The 19,436-nt window shown below is 53.8% G+C and overlaps 1 protein-coding gene across 1 annotated transcript; it reads right to left on the bottom strand.

The window, feature by feature from the left end:
- Nucleotides 1–2,053: 2,053 nt before the first annotated feature.
- MYPOP (Myb related transcription factor, partner of profilin) lies at nt 2,054–9,017 on the bottom strand. The gene is made up of 2 exons (XM_047077809.1): nt 8,493–9,017; nt 2,054–3,557 (listed from the first exon to the last, which is right to left on the bottom strand). Exons 1-2 carry the CDS (start codon nt 8,989–8,991, stop codon nt 2,848–2,850), a joined length of 1,209 nt encoding a protein of 402 aa, XP_046933765.1. The 5' UTR covers nt 8,992–9,017; the 3' UTR covers nt 2,054–2,847.
- Between the last annotated feature and the right edge of the window lie 10,419 nt (nt 9,018–19,436).

Here is a 19,436-nt window from a genome sequence, read left to right as displayed (position 1 = left end):
TTTCTTTATATGGACTCCCATGGGAAAAAAGGCCATCTACTTTTGCCTCGTCCTGAGCAATACAGGCATACCTCGGAAGTATTGCATTCTCCCTCCAGACTACCACGATACAACAAATCTTAGCAATGAAGCAAGTAGCACAATAGAGCAAGTCAAACAAACGTTCCGGTTTTTCCTGTGCATCTAAAAGTTAAGTTTAGGCTGTCACGTATTAAGTGTGCAACAGCATTATGTCCAAAGAAACAAGGTACATACCTTAATTTAAAAATACATTTATTGCTGGGGCGTCTAGGTGGCTCCGTCGGTTAAGTGTCCCACTTCCACTCAGGTCACGATCTCACAGTTGGTGAGCTCGAGCCAGCTTAGAGCCTGCTTCGGATTCTTTCTCTCCCTCTATCTCTGCCCCTCCCCTGCTCACGCTCTAACTCTCTCAAAAATAAACGTTAAAAAAAAAAAAAAAAACTTCTAAAAAATACTTTATTGCCAAAAAAGATGGTCACCATCGTCTGAGCTTTCACATTTTGTCCCTGATCACACAGCACCGTAACAAATGTGATAATAATGAGAAAATTTGAAATAGTCAAAGAATTACCCAAATGTGACACAGATAAAAGTGAGCGGCTGTTGGGAAAGGGATACTGATACACTTGCTTGTGGCGGGGTTGCCACAAACCTCAACTTCTAAAAAAATGCAGTATCTGGGGCGCCTGGGGGGGGGGCTCAGTCAGTTAAGCGTCCCACTTGATTTCAGCTCAGGTCATGACCTCATGGTTGGTGAGTCTGAGCCCTGCATCAGGCTTTTCGTAGACAGTGCGGAGCCTGCTTGGGATTTTCTATCTGCTCCTCCCTGCTTGTGTTCTCTCTCCTTTTCTCTCTCTCAAAACGAATACATAAACTTAAAAAAAAAAAATGCAGTATCTGCGAAGCGCAATAAAACGAGGTATGTCTGTATTATGGGCACAGTCCTACGGTTTTTTTATGTACTAGCTACATTTTAATCAAGTAAGTTAACACTATGTATGGAACCACTAAAGAGGCCATTCAGGGATCACCTAAAATTGCGTTTAAGCCATTCTTCAGTAAACACTCCTGGGGGGGTCAAGAGTTCTGGCCAGAGTTCGGCTTCAGGTGGGCTGAATTGGGATTGTCCCCTGGCAAGTTTAGGGCAAGTCCCTACACTTCTCAGGACAGAGACGCTGTAGAAGTTGCTCTTCATTGGATAGCTCCAAGTTAAAATGAAAACACACATATAAACGTTTAGCATGGTGCCTGGCCCAGAAAAGGAACAGCATACATAAATGGAAACTGTTTTTTAAGCTGCTCATTAATTCAAAGATGCAACCCTCTTCTGTGTTGGGCAAGGCTGAGGACACAGCAGTGACTGAGATACGTTCAGGCCTTGCCCTGACAAGGCTCATCCTGGTGATGGAGGCAGACATTCAACTTAAATTTACTCAAATGATTATTTAACTGCATTCTCCCCACCTCCCTACCCCCCTCCACCCCCCGACTGCTAGGGGAGAGGGAGTGCCAGAAAAGAGTTTCCTGAGGCAGCAATATTTGAGCTGAGACCTGAAGGATGAACATAGAATGTAGATGTAGACGCCTACATTTTTATGCCCATTTTACAGACGAGGAAAAGGGAGCCCCACACAGCTGGCCAGGGCAGCACCAGGGACGGAGCCAGGTGTGACTGATTTCAGGGTGGTGGTTATTGGCTACTTTGCTTTCCAGCAGGTTTGGGAGTAAAAAAGAAAACCAGCTCTTGCCTTCATGAAAAGGGGGTGGGGGTGTGTGGGGGGGGCAGCTTTAAACAGATAAAGGCATGTATTCATTTAGAGAACAGAGGACACTAGAAGATAATCTGAGCAGACCCATCCTAGCCTGGAGGAGGAAATCCAGAAAGCTCTCCTGGAGGAGAGGACACTTAGGCTGGTATGGGAAGGATGAGTAAGTTGGAATAAGATTTGAACACAGGATCTGATGGCTGGAAGGAAGGAAGGAAGGAAGGAAGGAAGGAAGGAAGGAAGGAAGGAAGGAAGGAAAGAGAAAGAAAGAAAGAAAGAAAGAAAGAAAGAAAGAAAGAAAGAGAAAAAAGCTGGAAAATCACCAGCCTCCCAACTTCAAAGGGATGCCACTGTCCATGGAGGCAGGGTTGGGGGAGGGAGGGTGGTGAGGGGGACAGGTGTAGGTGCTGAAACCCCAGGCCTGTCTCAGAGCCCAAAGTAATTGTATTAAAAATAAGTTTATTCATATCTTGTCACCACTGGGGAGAAATGAGGGGGTTGAGCTCTGGAAGTCAGAGACTGCAATGGGAGGCAGAGGGCCCAACCTGTATCTCCCCAGTGAGAACTCTGCCCCCCTCTCCCTAGGGTACAGACTGCTATATCCTTTGTCATCCATATTCTGATTTGTCTTGCGACTCCCACCCCCTCCAAAGTCTGGATTGGGGAGGTGAGGAGGCCCCTACGGGTCAATTCTCTTCAAGTCAAGACCAGGAGCTGTTAGGGAAGGGGGGCGCATGTGCAGACCCGAGAGGTTCTCTCAGCAACCCACAAAGGGCAATAATAAATAACGTTAAAATTGATGGCTTAGAAGTTAGGGTTCAGGGAAGCAGCCAGGCAGACAGCGCTGTACTGGAGAAAGGGGTGGGGGACCCATCAACAAGCCCCCCTGAGAATCAGGCACTAACTAGTATAGGGAGTGGGGTGCTCGCGCCCCCCCGCAGCAGGGAGCCGGGGTGCAGCCGAGATGGGGAAGGTGCGTCGCCCTCCTCCACTGGGCTAAGCTGGGGGTGGGGGTGGGGAGGAGGTACAGGCAGAAGGAGCTCGAACCCAACAGCAGATTTCAGGGAGATTTCCAACGCCCCCGCCTCTTCCGTGTAGGGAAACCTTTCCTCCTCTTGTGTGGGGGTGAGTCGTGCGGAGGAAGGGGAGCCGGGGGAGGCCGGGGGGCCCCCGCCTCCTCGCTCCTAGGGGCGATGATCACCCCCCTGGCTGCTACCACCGCTCCGTCCACCACGGCAGCCACCACGGACACGGGCTCTGGGGTGATCTCCGCTTTCGGGGTAGGCGGGGGCAAGAGGGGCCTGGGGGGTGGGGGCGGGGGCGGGGGTGGGGGCAGAGGCGGGGGCAGCCTGTCGACGGCGGTTCCGGGCAGAAGGGGCAGTAGGGCGCTGAGGGCCTCGCTCAGTTTGGCCAGTCCCTGCTGAAGGGTGCCAGCCAGCTCCCGGATGGCGTTGGCCGTCTCCTGCTGGGCCCGCAGGAAGTCCAGGGAGGGGTCCGGGGCCGAGGGCGTGGGTGGTGGCAGTGGAGGAGGTGGTGGGCTGGGGGACGAGGGTGCCACGTGGACCTGCTGAGGCGGCTGGGGTGGTGGCGGTGGAGGGGCCGGGGGCGGAGGAGACAAGGCCAGGCGCGGCAGCTGCACGGTCTGCAGGGCCGGAGGGGGCGGGGACTCACGCTCCTTGGGTGGCGGGCAGCCCCCTTCCTGGGGGCTGCAGGAGGGCCGGGCCCACTGCTCGGGGCTGCTGGAGCCCCCCTTGCTGTGGGCTGGCGTATCTGTGGAGAGAGAGATGTAGGTAAGGTGACGTGACCCCCCCTCCCCCCACCATGTGTCTCGATTTCCCCTTTCCACCTCCCACCCACCCTGGCCCCAGAGCCATCTTTTCAAAACCCAAGTCGGATGGTGCCTTGGAGGAGAACACAGGGGAGAAAAACAATATAGCGAATGACCACCTGGTGGCTGATGCCAGCCTTGGTGGAAACAGGGTCCTGGAGGTCCCCTGCTGGAGCCAGGCAGAACCAACATTCTAGAAGGCTCCTCCAACTATCTGGACGCTCCCCCCACCACACGCCTCTGCGGGCTCTCTCTGGCCGGGTGGTGGGATTTCTCCCTCAGCTGTGGTCTGTACCAGTTCAACCCTCAACCCCAAGCCCGTTGGGTTTCCGCACGCGTCTCCTGTCACCTGAGACTTCACTCACGCTCAGGAACTTGGACAGAGTCTGCATACAGAGGCTTTCAGATTTCCGGGCCCTGCCTGAAACCTCTGCTCCATTTGTGTACCGGCCACACAGCCCCTCGATGGTCTAGTATTGCCTCACACCCTCCTGCCTGGAGCTGAGCTCCTGACCCTCTCACATCCCGCTCCTGGCTCCGCCACCCCCCATCGCTGCTGATGACAGCCCCATCCTTCCAGCCGCTGGGGGCTACAACTTTCACTCTGTTTCTCGCCCAAGACACTGTTCATGTACAATGGTCACTGGCTCTGCCTTCAAACTATTTCAACGTCCCGCTTCCATCCACCTCCACAAGCCCCTCCTAGTCCAACCACCCGCATTTCCCGCTTGGGACTTTTGCAACTGCTTCCTCGACTGGGTCGCCGGCCTCCTCCAAAGTCTCAGAGGTCCAAACAATATACATGTCAGTTACGCTACCCACAGAGGACCACATATCCGAGGATCTATGTATAGGAAATGTCCAAACAGGCAAATCTACCAGAGACAGAAAGTAGATTAGTGGTTGCCTGGGGCTGGGCGGAGCTGGGGGGGCCAGGTGGGGGTGATGGCTGAGAGATGCGGGGTTTTTTTTTCGGGTGACGAAAATGTTCTAAGATTGACAGTGGTGATGGTTGCACAACTCCACGAGGATGCTAAAAGCTACCGCACTGTCCTCTTTAAAGGGGTGGCGGTACGGTATGGGAACTGTATCTCGATAAAGGTGTTTAACAAATACAAGTCAGATGTTGTCTTTCTCCGCTCGAAAGCTTCCTGGGGCTCTCATGTCTCAGACTAAAAGCAAAGTCCCTGAGGCTCTCAAGGCTCCGCACAATTTGCTCCAGGGCCTCCCTGACCTCATCTCTACCCCTTCCCTTCTCTGTCTCACTCACTAGGCTCCAGCCACACTGGCCTTCTTGTCGGTCCACACGCACAATACGCCTGCTCCTGCCTCGGGGCCTTTGCATTTGCTGTTCCTTGGCCTGGAAAGACCTTTCCCCAGACACCTTCCTGGCTCCCTCTCTCTCAGCTCCTCTGCTCAAATGCGGCCTCCTTGGGAAGATCTTCCTTGACCTTCTGTCGACAGCATTTCCCGGCTCTGTCCTCTTCTCTCTCCTAACCCTACCTGATTTCTTTTATTAGCACTTATCTCCACCTGGCATGGGGTCGCTCTGTTTGTTGTCTGTCTCCTCCTCCTGATGTCAGCTCCATCAGGCAGGGCTTTGTTTTGTTCACTGCTGTTTACCCAGCGCCTAGAACAATGTCCAGCACAAAATGTTTTCTTTAATGAAAAAAGAACTGTGGCTTCCAAGGAGTCAGCACGGATTGGGGCCCCAGGCCCCAGGTCCTTGCTGCAACCCTCCCACAGCTCCCCAGCACCCACAGGGGACAGTCCAGCCCCCAAGGCTACAAAGCCCTAGCCCTTACCCCTTTCGGTCCCTCTTCCTTGCCTCAGGGAGAGTGTACGTGAGGTTCCCTCTATTAAGAGTATCCCCCTTGCATGGCCTCTTGGCCAGTTCAGATAGTCCTTCCTCAGAGAAGCCTGCTTCCTGCTCCTAGGCCAGATCTGATCTCCCTGCTCTCCTATTGCAGAAACAGCCAATCCCCTCCAGCCTTCAATGCTGGGGGTCCAGCCTCCCTGGACCAGGCAGGCAGAGGAGGTGGGGGAGGCACGGAGAGAGATGATAACCAGAGCTAACACTTGTTGGACACTTTCCTGGCCAGGCCCTGGGCGAAGCGGCTATGCTTTCCTCCTACGTCATTTCAGTGAGTCCTCTCAGCCATTCTCCTGCGGGCGGGGGGCGGAGGGGAAGGGGTATGTGCTGCCATTATCATCCCATTTTACAGATGCAGAGACCTGAGGCCCAGAGAGACACCACAGTGCTGGTGAATGCGAGAAGAGGCATTTGAGGGCTCAAGAGTGGTAAGTCCCCCTCATGAGGGGTGTGAGGATTGTTGCCACTCTGGAATACTGTTCTTCTAGCCTACTGAACCATAGAATAGAAAATGGCCCACACTTCGTGCCCACAGGGGTCACGGAAGGGCCACTGCCACATGTAAAATCATTTATTTGCAACCTTTGGGCCTCCATTTCCCCACCTGTAAAATAGGTGTGTGTATGTGTGTGTGTGGGCGCGCGCGCCGTAAGCAGGCAAAGGACCAAGTGACCCAATAACAGAACCTCTCCCTGAGGGCCATCACAGGGATTAACTGAATCACCCCAGGCACAGTGCATCTTCAATGCTGTGACTGTTTGTTTTTTTGTTTTCAAATATTAGGTCAGAGATAAATTATCCCGAGCTCTCCTCTAGTGTCAACACAGACACCTCAGGCCACCCCAGGCCCCATTCCAGTCTTTCAATCAAAGCCTGTTCATCTTTTATGAATTTTACGCAGTGGGTAATTTGCGTGAGGTTCTAATCAAGGATGCTTTAAGCACGTTCCTGCCTCCGGGCCTTTGCATATACTGCTTCCTCTGGCTCAAGTGCTGTTCTATCAGATTATCTACTTGCCGCAATTTCTCTATTCAGGTCTCTGCTCAAATTCCACCTTCTCAGAGAAGCCCTCCTTGACTACACGATCTAGAGCAACCCCCTTCTATCACTTACTGTCCTCTTTCGTGTGTTTAATGTTTATTTATTTTTGAGGGAGAGAGGGCTAGCGGGGGGAGGGGCAGGGAATGAGGGAGACACAGACTTGCAAGTAGGCTTTTGCACTGTCAGCGGGGAGGCCAGCCTGGGGCTCGAACCTGCGAACCGTGAGATCACGACCTGAACGGAAATCAAGATTTGGACGCGTAACCGGACCGAGCTACCCAGGCACCCCAACTCCCTATCCTTTTAACATGCTTTATTTTTCTTCTTAGTTCTTATCACCTCCTGGTATGTGATCTGTTTTGGGGTTGTTTGTTCGTGTCTTTCTCCAATAACTGGAATGCTGGCTCCGTAAGAAAAGGGAAGGTGGCTTTTTCTCCACGGTATTCCCCGCATCTGCCACAGCGCCTCCCTCAGAATAGGTGCTTGATAAATATTTGTTGAATTAATGCAGGAAGAACACAGTTGTACGACTCTCGAAAAAATGTTTGCCGTCTCTGCTCTGGTTCAGTGTGGCCGTTTCACAGACAGAAACAATGAGATTTGAGATTCATGTGGAGAACAGGGGTCCCACGTGATCGTGTCTCTCTCTCCCCTGCTTAAGACACTTTCACGCCTCCCAAATGCCCTGAAGATAAAGTCCAAAGTTCCGACCTTCACTTACAAACTGCGTGTGATCTAATTCCGGCATACCCATTAACTCTCAGTCAATATTAATTGTTGTTGTTATTGCCAGACAATCTAGCCCAGTGGTTAGGTTAAGTGCATGCATTGTGAGTTGGACACAACCTGCATTTGAGTCCCAATTCTACTACTTAGTTTCTGGGTGACCTTGGGTGGATGAATGAAACTCTCTGAACCACATGATCCTGAACTTGTTTGATCATATCCACCTCCGTCCCTTTCTCAAAACACCCTTCAGTGACTCCGTATGGCATTCTGGATAAAATTCTTCACTGTCTGGCCTCTGCTGACCTCTCTGACCTCATCTCAAAACATTTCTTCAATCTTTCTACTTTCCCCTTCCTCGAACTTGGAAACTTCTCAGTTCCTAAACTGGCTAAGCTTTCTTGTCTCAAAGCCACTCTACATGCTGTTTCTTCTACCAGCAACACTTCCTCAGCTCTTCATTCTCACTCTGCTTTTCTGATGTCTCCTCCTCCAGGAAGCCTTCCTTGACCTCCAGCCTGGGTTAGGTGCCCCCTCGGGACTCCCAAACTCAGGCCCAGGAGGGCAGGGCTGGAGATGTCTCCCTCACAGCAGTGTCCCCAACACTGCCCAGTACAGGGGAGGTGCTGGGGAAATAGCTGTAGAAGAAATAAGAAGCCAGAGTCAAGGCCAAGTGGGATGTCTTTGTACTCTGCTCTCCACACTTCCTCTATGCATGGCATGACCTTGGGAAAGTTACCAAACCTCTCCAAGGCTTTGATACATAAAATGGCAAAATAGTTCATACCTCGCAGCATTGGTAATCCTATCAAGAGCGAACAAGGAAGGTTCAGGAAGCGCTGTACTCAGCAATTCACGCATATTAACTCGTTCAATCTTCACAGCATGCTTTTGAGGTGGGGGCTTTTTTTTTTTTTTTAATCCCCATTTTACAGATGTGGAAACTGACCTGCGATAACGTACCCAGAATGACACAGCTGAGTGACAAAGTCACGACTGGAGCCCGGTCAGCCTCCATTGGTCACTACCCTACATTACGTTTAATGAAATCCTGCCTGTGCTGATAATCCCAGGTGTGGACTCTGGAGCCAGGCCTTCTAGGTTCCGTTCATGACGCTGACAGTCATGGGCTGTGGGACTTTGGGCAAGCCACGTAAAGAGCTGGGGAACCGTGCCGAGCAAACAGCTGAGTTCGCGACTGTCTTGCTCTGGCTAAGGTGACACCGAAGGAACTCACCTGCCCGTCGGTCTTCCCTGCGGTCCTCGGACAAGACGTAGCGTTGGGTGCCCGCACTTGCGGCTGACGGCTGTGAGGAAGCGGCCACCGAGGGCTGCTCGGCTCCCGCACCAGCTCCCGGTGCCGCCACTCCCGGCCCCAGGATGGCAAAAATGGTCTCCTCCTCCGCGGAGAAGGCGTCCTCGGCGGCAGGCCCGGCGCCCTGCGTGGAGTGCGGCACGCGGGCCAGCTTCTCCTTGGTGCGGCGCTTGAAGTCATTCCAGCGCTTCTGCACCTCTTGGCCAGTGCGCTTCCAGCTGGTGATGCCGTTGATCTTGGCGGCGATGCCGTCCCACACACGCCGCCGCTCGGCCACGCTCACCCGACGGCTCTGCGCGCCGTAGAGCTGTGGGTAGTGGGCGCGCACCTCACGGATCAGGATCTGGTTCTCCTCAAACGAAAAGCGCGGCTTGCGCAGCCGGGTGGTCTCTTCCGCTTCGCCCGCCGCCGCCGAGGCCATGGCGCCCCCCGACGCCGCCGTCCGGCCGCCTGGCGCATGGGGGGGCGCCGGCGCTGCGGGCACAGGGCGCACGGCGCTGGCGGGGGCTCGGCGTCCGCGCGCCGCCAGCCCCACCCCGGCCGCCCAGACACCGCCTCCAATGCCCCCGGGGCCAGGGGTTGGGGCGGAGAGTGGCCGGGGGCGACGGGCCACGGGGGACATTCAGAGCGCCTAATAATAGCTGACACCCGCTGAGCGCTCCTCTTGTGCCTCGCGCGGCGCAAAGTGCCACGCCGAGGAGTTGATGGAAATTGGGGGAGGGTCTGGAGGGGTGGAGAGAAATGAGGAAAGGCGAAAGAAGAGGGGGTGTCTGCAGGAGTTAGAGGAGAATGGGGGCATGGGAGAAAGCGAAATGGAGGGAGAATGGGGGTGTCTCGGGGTCGAAGAAGCATGGGGGTAAGGAGATGCTGAAGGAGAGACGCAGCAAGAAGGGGGGATCTGGAGCAGAGGAGCGCTCTGGGGGCTCCGGGGCAATAGGACGTCTGTAAGAACGGTACGAGATGGGGTCCTCAGAAGGGATGTCCAGGTAGAATGGGGAGTTGGGGGCTCCTGGGACAGTGGAGAAGCTGGGACTATCAAATACTAGGGATTAGGGTCTGCGGGGATTGTGGGGGCTCTGGGGATTGCCAGGAATTAAGAAGATCTCTGGGGGTAAAGGGGTCCGGGAGTAAGAGGGGACAACGGAGGCGATCGGGGACTCCATGAAGAGTGAGGGTCGTGGAGGGTGGGGACCGAGTCGGGCCGCGGGTCACTCACCGGCGCCGCCGCAGCCCCCGCCTGCCCGTCGGTCAAGGCTCGGGCTTCTGCGGCCTCTTCCCTCCCCCCTCCTCTCTGGTCCCCCTCTGGGCCCCGCCCCCGTCCGCCCCAAGAGCCATGGCGCAGGCGCACCTAGCGCCAGTCAGCCCCCAACGCCCTTACCGCTAGAGTTTCACGCCCCTCCCACGGCGCAAGCGCAGAATTGCCTTCCACCGCCCTCCTCGCGTGGGGGCTTAGCTGCGCAGGCGCAACATTAGCGCTGCGTCCGTTCCCCTAGCTTCTTGAGGCCACAAGAGCATTCGCGCGGAACTCTGTCCACGCATGCGTGCCCCTCGCTCCTAGTTAGCTTTGGTATCCCGGGGCTGCGTCCCTGCGCAGGCGTAGCAATCCTTGGAGGAAGTGGGAGAAATGATGGAGAGAGAGAGCGCTGAGAACAAGCTGCGTCCTCGCTTTTCGGCCAGTCTTCCAGCCGAACCCAGCCCTCTTACTGTGCTGGGGTCCCCTTCTCTAGGAGAAAGGGGAGGGAGACGACGCTAAAGGGATGCGCTGCGTTTCCATGACAACGGTGTGGGCGGGGTGGGGGCGTAAGGAAACCGGATTGCCGCCCACTCGTACCTGCCCCGGCGCGGGGCTGCCCTGGATCTGCCAGCCAACTCGTACCCACGGGGGCGGGGCACCCTGGGGATATTCCACCCCAGGCGGTGCAGTAACCATGGCAACCCGTCAACCTTCCAACGGTGCCTGGGGGCCCCTGTCCACACAGTGACGTCATGGCGCGGGGAGCGAGAATTTAGAGGGAGAGTTCGGCGCGTAGGGAGGGTGATCCTGGCGCAGGTAGGGCTTCAAGCAAATGCGCGGAGGCAGCAATTAATCTAGAACACGGGTTGGATGAGCTGGAAGAAAGGGTGATGGAGTTAAGTCGGGCTGAGAAATTTGATTTGCATCTTTGCAGGAGTCCTCAAGGTCATCCAACAGACAGCGTTTCGTTCACCTATTCAACAAATAGTTATTGAGCACCTACGCGGTTCCAAGTGCAGCGAATACAAAAGACAAAAAATCTGAGCACCAGGGTGGCTCAGTCGGTTAAGCAGGTCATGCATGATCTCATGGTTCGTGGGCTGGAGCCCCGCGTCCGGGTCTGTGCTGACAGCTCAGAGCCTGGAGCCTGCTTCAGATTCTGTGTCTCCCTCTCTCTCTCTGCCCCTCCCCCGCTCGCTGTCTGTCTCACAAAAAAATAAATAAACGTAAAAAAAAAAATAAACGCTAAAATCACATTTTAGTTGGGAGAAACAGTATGCAAATATGATACATACGTGAGGAGGTGATGAATATTATGGGGAAAACGCAGACGTCGGAACAGGGTTGGGGAGTATGGTGCCTGTATGTGTCTGTGACTTTAAAATAAGTTGGCAAGGGAGACCTACCTGAGAAGGGGACATTTGAGTAGACACGTGTAGGAGGTGAGGGAGCGGGTGTGCCCTGCGGTGTTCCAGGAACGTGCTGGCTTTACCGAGCCCTGTAAGGGACTTCCTTCGGCCTTTACCCAAGTGAGAGTCACAGAAGGGCCCCGAGCAGAGGAAAGACATGGTCTGGCTCTGGTTTTAATAGGCTTCCTCCGCGGCGGGGAGGAATGGAGTTTAGAAGCAAGAGTGGAAGCTGGGTGCCCAGTGAATTGAGGAGACAGGTGGTTCAGGAGCGAGGGGGTGGGGGTTCCCGCCAGAGGGGTAGGCGGGGAGGGTGGGGGCAGTAGAACTGGGCACAGGAAGCCAGAGAAAGAGGGGAGTTGAGGGTGACTCCATCGTCTTTGGTCTGAGCATCAGGAAGTCTGGAGCTACCAGAAGGGAAGATGGGCAGGGATTCAAGTGGATCGAGAGTTCAAGTTTCCCCAAACTTGAGGTGGCCTTTACCCAACCGAGTACAGATGTGGAGTAGGCAGTTGGAATGTTTGAGACTGGACGTCAGGGGAGCGGTTGGGTCATGAGATACAAATTTAGGCGTTGTCAGTGACTACATGAATCGAAATCCCCAAGAATGGGAGAGGTTAGAGAGGGAACAGCTGTAGACGGAAGTCCCCGGCCTGAGGTGGGGGCACTCCAGTGGTAGAGGGCTGACACCAGCAAAGGAGGTTGAAGAATCTGTAAAATGAGAGGAGACCCAGGGCTGTCTGCTGTCCGGGAGGCCAAGCGAAGGGCATCAATCAAAGACAAAGGAAGGAATCAATGCCAAATGCTGCCTAGAGCCCAAGGCCCATAAGCCTGAGAGCTGACCATTGGGACCGGCAATCTGGAAGTCATTAGTAATCTCGAAGAGGGCAACTTTGGTGATGCGGTGGGGGCAGTGGTCTGATTGGGTGGGTTCAAGAGAGGGTTTGCTTATATGTTTGTTGAGAGGGTTTGGGGAGAACCAGTGTAGATGATCCTTTCTAGCACAGCAAAGGGGTATATCTGGAAGGGGGCATGGGATCTCCAGAGGTTTATTTAAGACGGGAGTTGTAAAAGTATGGTGTGTCCCAATTCAGGATGAATCACAAGAGGGGAGATTAATGGTGCAGAGGAGAGAGGGGAGAGTGGCTGGAGCCTTGACTAGGCAGGGCGGGCGCAAGTAGAGAGTGGTCCAAGGGGCGCGAGCTGGTCATCTACAGAAAACAGTGGGAGGGGGAGGGCACAGAGGCAGGCAGGAGGCAGGATGGATGTCAGGGCCATGTGAATTTTCTCTTCTGTGCCTTCGGTTGTCTCAGTAGAGTAGGAAGCAGAGTCTGAGGTGAGAGGGAGGCTCCGAGGTTAGGGACAACAAAGGAGAAAAGCATTGAAATAGTGAGTGAGTGGCCAGGGAAATGTGGACAAATAGACCCAATCTTTGGAGGTTATCGGCTATGAGGTTGAAGTGAGATGAATTCTTCTCGGGTCGCACTTCTCTGAGTGGGTGCAGGTGCACAGTGAGTAACAAGTTGACTTTCGCCAGGGCTGGGTTTATATGAGGTCCCGCCATGGGCCCCATGAGGTCCAGAGCTCAGGGCCAGCCCACACCAGGCCTTGTGGGCAACATTAAGGAACTTCAGTGCAGGTTCTGAGCAAGAAAGGGCAGGGTCTGATTTGTGCTTTAGAAAGACACCCCTCTTCCCCGCTCTTATGGGAAGGAGGAAGACTATTGGCTAGACTCAAAAGAGAAATCTGGGGCAGGGGCAGGAGGGAGCTAGGAAGAGAGGTGGAGGAGACTAGGCAGGGGACGGTGGGAAGGGTAGAAATGAATTGGGAGACATTTGAGAGGCAGCATGTACAGGGGGTGTGACTGTCAGTCTGGGGAGGGGAAGGGAGCCCTCTAGGTGACAGCCGGTCCTCTGCTCCAGGTTCCTGTCGGGGGTGTGGAGTCAGCTAGGACAAGGTGGTTGTAAGGCACTCCACTTTGTCCCCCCAGAAAGATACGTGGACGTCCTAACCGCCCCATGACTTCAGAATGAGACCTTCTTTGGAAATAGGGTCATTGGAGATGTAATTAGTTGAGATAAGGCCATGCTTGAGTAGGAGGGACCCTTAATCCAACATGACCGGTGTCCTTATACGAAGAGGAAAGAGACGCACGGAGGGAAGACAGAGGCAGAGATGGGAGTGATCCTACCACAAGCCAAGGCAGGCCGGGGGCTTCCAGAAACTCCAAGAGGCAAGGAAGGAAGCAAGGAGGCCGGAGGAAGAGGCGAGGAAGGATCCTCCCCTAGCGTCTTCGGAGGGACTGCGGCACTGCCACCAGCTCGATTTCGGGTCTCCAGCTTCCAGAACTAGGAGAATACCTTTCGTTTTAAGTCACTGGTTTGTGGTACTTTGTTATGGAAGCGCTGGGAAAGCTAACAGGCCGGGCATCGAGAGGAGGCATCCAGGATGCTGGTGGAACCAGAGAAGAGTGGGTTGGGGGGGGGAGCTGTGGATCCAATTCAGGTCTGGAGCTCATGAGAAGGCCGGAGACAAGGAACCATGGGCAGAGGTGAGGCGGATAGAGGTCTGTAGGTGTGGGTGTAGGAGGTCAGAGAGCCAGGGCCCTGGGATGCTGGTTGAACAGAGAAGCTTTTCTTTATCTTCCTTCCTTCCTTCCTTCCTTCCTTCCTTCCTTCCTTCCTTCCTTCCTTCCTCCTTCCTTCCTTCCTTCCTTCCCTCCTTCCTTCCTTCCTTCCTTCCTTCCTTCCTTCCTTCCTTCCTTCCCTCCCTCCCTCCCTCCCTCCTTCCTTCTTCCTTCCTTCCTTCCTTCCCTCCTTCCTTCTTCCTTCCTTCCTTCCTTCCTTCCTTCCTTCCTTCCCTCCCTCCCTCCCTCCCTCCCTCCTTCCTCCTTCCTTCCTTCCTTCCTTCCTTCCTTCCTTCCTTCCTTCCTCCTTCCTTCCTTCCTTCTTCCTTCCTTCCTCCTTCCTTCCTTCCTTCCTTCCTTCCTTCCTTCCTCTCTCTTTCTTTCCTTCTTAAACATTTATTTATTTTTGAGAGAGAGAGAGAGAGCGAGCAGGAGCACGAGTCGGGGAGGGACAGAGAGAAGGAGACAGAAGTTCCAAAGCAGGCTCCAAGCTGTGAGCGTGGAGTTCGATTCGGGGCTCGAACTCACAAACTGCGAGATCATGACCTGAGCCCAAACCAGTAGTCGGCTGCTCAACTGACTGAGCCACCCAGGCACCCCAGGGAAGCCTTTCTAAGGCATGTTTTCCAAACTGTGGATCCTGAAAAATATTTAATGGGTTGCCACAAGCATTGAAGAACCCAAATATCCGAATGTGCTGTGTGGGGTAAATATTGCTTGGAGGAACTCTGGTTTGTTAGATATTTTCAGACGTTCTTTTTTTTTTTTTAATTTTTTTTTTAACGTTTATTTATTTTTGGGACAGAGAGAGACAGAGCATGAACGGGGGAGGGGCAGAGAGAGAGGGAGACACAGAATCGGAAACAGGCTCCAGGCTCTGAGCCATCAGCCCAGAGCCCGACGCGGGGCTCGAACTCACGCACCGCAAGATCGTGACCTGGCTGAAGTCGGACGCTTAACCGACTGCGCCACCCAGGCGCCCCGATATTTTCAGACGTTCTTAAGACACATCTCAGGGGGCGCCTGGGTGGCTCAGTCAGTTGAGCATCCAACTTTGGCTCAGGTCATGATCCCGCAGTTCATGGGTTCGAGCCCCACGTCAGGCTCTGTGCTGACAGCTCAGAGCCTGGAGCCTCCTTTGGATTCTATGTCTCCCTCTCTCTCTGCCCCTCCCCTGCTCACACTCTCTCAAAAAATAAACAAACATTAAAAAAAAGGGATGTGAAATGAATTTTGGGGCACCTGGGGGGCTCAGTTGGTTAAGTGTCTGACTCTTGATTTCAGCTCAGGTCATGATCTCACGGTTTGTGAGTTCAAGCCCCACATTGGGCTCTGCACTGACAGTGTGGAGCCTGCTTGGGATTCTCTCTCCTCCTCTCTCTCTGCTTGCCCCCCTCAAAATAAGTAAAAAACATTTTTAAAAAGCTTTAAAGAAAAAGACGTGAAGGGGCTCCTGGTTGGCTCAGTCGGTTGAGCGTCCGACCTCGGCTCAGGTCACGATCTCATGGTCCGTGAGTTCAAGCCCCGCGTCGGGCTCTGTGCTGACAGCTCGGAGCCCGGAACCTGCTTCCGATTCTGTGTCTCCCTCTCTCTCTGCCCCTGCCTGTTCATGCTCTGTCTCTCTCTGTCTCAAAAATAAATAAACATTAAAAAAAAAAGACGTGAAATGAATTTCTCATTGTGGTTTGTAGTAAAAAAGTGAAAGGCACTGAATTCGAGAGAGGAAGTTTCTGCTCTCTAAACCTTTCAACTAATTGGATCAGGCCCACCCCGATTATCCAGGATAATCTTCCTTACTTAAAGTGAACTGAATATAGACTTTAATCGCATCGACCAAATGCCTTCGTGGCAACACCAGGATTAGCGTTTCAATAACTGGGGACTGTAGCCTCATCAAGGGGATACATCAAACTGACCATCTTAACCACAGACGTCATCAATAAGTAAGTGGTAAACCCTGTTAGATGCTGGTCGGTGTTGAGGAGGAAAGAGGAATAGAACAGGGTAAGAAAGATCAGGAGCGGGGCCCCTGGGTGGCTCGGTCAGTTAAGTGCCCGACTCGATCTCGGCTCAGGTCATGATCTCACGGTTTGTGAGTTCGAGCCCCTCACTGGGCTCCACACTGAGCATGGAGCCTGCTTGGGATTCTCCCTCTTCCTCTCTCTCTCTTCCCCTCCCCTGCACATGCTCTCTCTTTCTCTCTCTCTCTCTCAAACTAAATAAACTTAAAAAAAAAAAAGAAACATCAGGAGTGAGAGGGTGAGAAGATCTCACAGAGGAGGTGATGTACGAGCCAAGGACTGCAGGAGGCAGGGAACAAAATGTGTGGCTATCTGGGGCAAGGGCAATCCAAGTAGGGGGAAGCGTAAGTGCAAAGGCCCTGAGGCATGAGAGTTCCTAGAGCATTCAAGGAACAGTGAGGACCTTAAAAAAAAAAAAAAAAAAAAAAGGAGGGAGGGCACCGGGGTGGCTCGGTCGGTTGAGCATCTGACTTCGGCTCAGGTCACGATCTCACAGTTTGTGAGTTCAAGCCCTGCATCCAGTTTCGCAGTGAACCCTGCATCGGGCTCCATGCTGACAGTGCAGAGCCTGCTTGGGATTCTCTCTCGTTCCCTCTCTCTCTGCTTCTCCTGCCCGCCCCCCAAAACAAAAAATCAGCTTTAACCTATAGTCACACCTCACCGGGGGACCGCTGGACCTCCACCGGGGCACCAATTCAATTTCCGAGACCCCCCAAAATGGTAGGCACCCGTGCGCACAGCGGGAAACTGAGGTTCAGGGAATTCGGCCTGAGGCTCGTACGCTTCAGGGGGCAACGGGAACTCTGTGGGGTTCTAGAGCCATCTTGCGTGCACCTGACTTTCCTTCCCTGGCTCTAAGTGGGTGTAGAACCGCCCCTCCTAAGCCCAGCGTGGTGCTGGAGGGAGGGGGTCACTTCTAAGCATTTGCACTTCTGCATGGAGTGCAGCCTCTTGTCTCCTCCTCTGCTGTGCTCTAGCAGGCACAGAGTGGGCGCACAAGGCCCCTGAGCAGAACTTTCCAGATGCTCTCCCGGCCCACCCTGCCCCTTGTCTGCCTGCTCTGAGCCCAGGGGGCTGCCTTGTGTGTTTGTGCATCTGCCCAGCTGCCTTGTCTCTGTGTTCATGGGGGACGGGGGAGGTGCTGGGGGATGCCAGGCCTCTTGAGCCTGCCTCGATGTACCCACACCTGCAGAGCTCTGTATGCCTCGCTGCTGTCCATGGCTCCCTGTCTCCAGCCTTCTCGTGAGAGCTGATTTAGACCCAGCTCCCCTCTCAACCCAGACTCCCCTGGCACCAAGAACATTCTGGATGCCTCCCCTGGATGCCCGGTGTATTCGTTTCTTAGGGACGCCTCAGTTTTCGAGGGCACCCATAACAATACCACTAACTGGGTGGCCTAAAACAACACAAATGTATTCTCCAAGTTCTGGAAGCTAGAAATCCTGAAGCCACGCTGTCGGTAGTGCCGCAGTCACTGGGGAGGATCCTTCCTCGCCTCTTGGAGCCTCCGGCAGCCCCGGGTCCTTCCTTGGCTCGTGACAGGACTACTCCAATCTCTGCCTCTGTCCTCCCTGTGTGCACCTCTCTTTCCTTTTCCTTTCTAAAATTCTATTTGATCTTTTAAGCAATCTCTAACACCCAACCTGGGGCTCGAACTCACAACCCCGAGATCAAGAGTTGCATGCCCTGCGGACTGAGCCAGCCAGGCGCCCCTCTTTCCTCTTCTTATAAGGACACTGGTCATGTTGGATTAAGGCCCCCCACCCTACTCCAGTAGGACCTCATCTGAACCCATTACATCTCTGATGACCGTGCGTTTCCAGAGAAGGTCACATTCTGAAATGCTGAGGGTTAGGACGTCAACACATCTTTTTTGGGGGTGGGGGTGGGACAAAACTCAACCCGTAACACCCTTGGAGCACCTTATACTCATCATGTCCTCACTGACCCCATTACCTCCAACTGGGACTTGCCCCGGACACCCGCGTGTCACCCAGCCGTCCCCTTCCCCTGGGCATCTAGGGGAGGCAGCCAGGATGCCGTGACTCATTGAGAGTCTGGGCTAAGTGGGGAGCTGGGTCTAAATCTGGTGTGGAGATCACGACGAGGCTGTACCCGCAGAGGTGCACGGGGCCCTCTACAGGGGTGAGGTGCCGGAAGATAGAGGTCAAGGTACATTGCTCCCTTGCCTTTTTTTTTTTTTTTTTTTTACAAATATCTTTTCTTTAGGGGCGCCTGGGTGGCTCAGTCGGTTAAGCGTCCGACTTCGGCTCAGGTCATGATCTCTCGGTCCGTGAGTTCGAGCCCCGCGTCGGGCTCTGTGCTGACAGCTCAGAGCCTGGAGCCTGTTTCCGATTCTGTGTTTCCCTCTCTCTGACCCTCCCCTGTTCATGCTGTTTCTCCCTGTCTCAAAAATAAATAAAACGTTAAATTTTTTTTTTAAAACCCAAATATCTTTTCTTTAATTATTATTATTTTCAATTTATTGTTATTTTTAATTTTTTTTTTCAGTTTTATACCTTTATTTGACAATCAGCGACTAATTCTCCTCCACATTAACCGACTGGAGATTTTTTTGTGAGCGGTGACAGGTGCATAGGTAACCAACGTAGAGAGCTGGTCTGGTGAACCTTCATCCTTGTTGTGTATTCTGGACCACCACACACGGGTACACGATGGAACGTTCCTTCTTCCTTTGGCCCAGACAGCTTTGTTGAGCCTTGGCGTCAAAGCTCGCATCTGGAGTTTCCATCTCCCTCGTGGCGAGTGTCCAGATCTCCTCGACTGCCAGGGGGCTCCCTTCTTGAAACCCACTCCATGAATGCGCTTGTGAATGTTGCTGTGTTCTCTGGACCCCACCTCCTTGATGGCAGAAGGGCCCTTCTCGCTACCCTTCTTTGTGGGAGCCATTCTGCCGGGCCCCCGGGTGGAAAGAACACCTTCGATTTTCAGCGTAACTCCCCGCCCGGAATCATAGCCGACGTCTGGGAACCGGTTGGGAATCATTTAAATGCATGGAGGAGAAAACCCAACTAAACTTAAGCTAAGACAATGTAACAATATAAAAATGGGGAAGGTTCAATGAGGGAAGAAATCAGCCATCAATGGGACTAGAGTAGATTATGTCCAGACACAGATACGTGCAGAATACAAATGGGGGGGGGGGTGCAAAGGTGCCTGGGTGGCTCGGTTGGTGAAGGGTCCGACTTCAGCTCAGGTAATGTTTGTTTTTGAGAGAGAGCGAGAGAGCGGGGGAGGGGCGGAGAGAGACGGGGACAGAGGATCGGGAGAGGGCTCTGCACAGAGGGGCTCGAACCTGTGAACCGTGAGATCGTGACCTGAGCTGAAGTCGGACGCTTAACCGGCGGAGCCCCCCAGGCGCCCCTTCATTTGGGTTTTGCTCAAATGTCACTTTCACGGAGAAGCCTTCCCCTGCCTTCTTTCCCAGCGGAGCACTCATCATCCACCCGACATTTCATGAGATATTTGTTGATTAATCGTCAGTGCACCCCCCCCCGCCCCACTAGAAAGTCAGGTGCATGAGGGCAGGAGTGTTGTCTGAGTTGCTTACTGCTACAC

Source organism: Lynx rufus, unplaced genomic scaffold (assembly GCF_022079265.1).
Source record: "Lynx rufus isolate CCGP_SWC_20201006 ecotype Redwood Valley unplaced genomic scaffold, mLynRuf1.p SCAF_16, whole genome shotgun sequence".
NCBI classification, from domain to species: domain Eukaryota; kingdom Metazoa; phylum Chordata; class Mammalia; order Carnivora; family Felidae; genus Lynx; species Lynx rufus.
The sequence above is the reverse complement of the archived record's forward strand: the minus strand, read 5'-3'. Positions and strand labels throughout refer to the sequence as shown.

Excerpts from the sequence above, each read along its gene's own strand:
- MYPOP (XM_047077809.1), bottom strand. The coding sequence starts at position 8,991 with ATGGCCTCGGCGGCGGCGGGCGAAGCGGAAGAGACCACCCGGCTGCGC. Across the intron at positions 3,558-8,492 it reads CAGGGAAGACCGACGGGCAG|ATACGCCAGCCCACAGCAAG; the intron begins GTGAGTTCCTTC and ends CTCTCTCCACAG.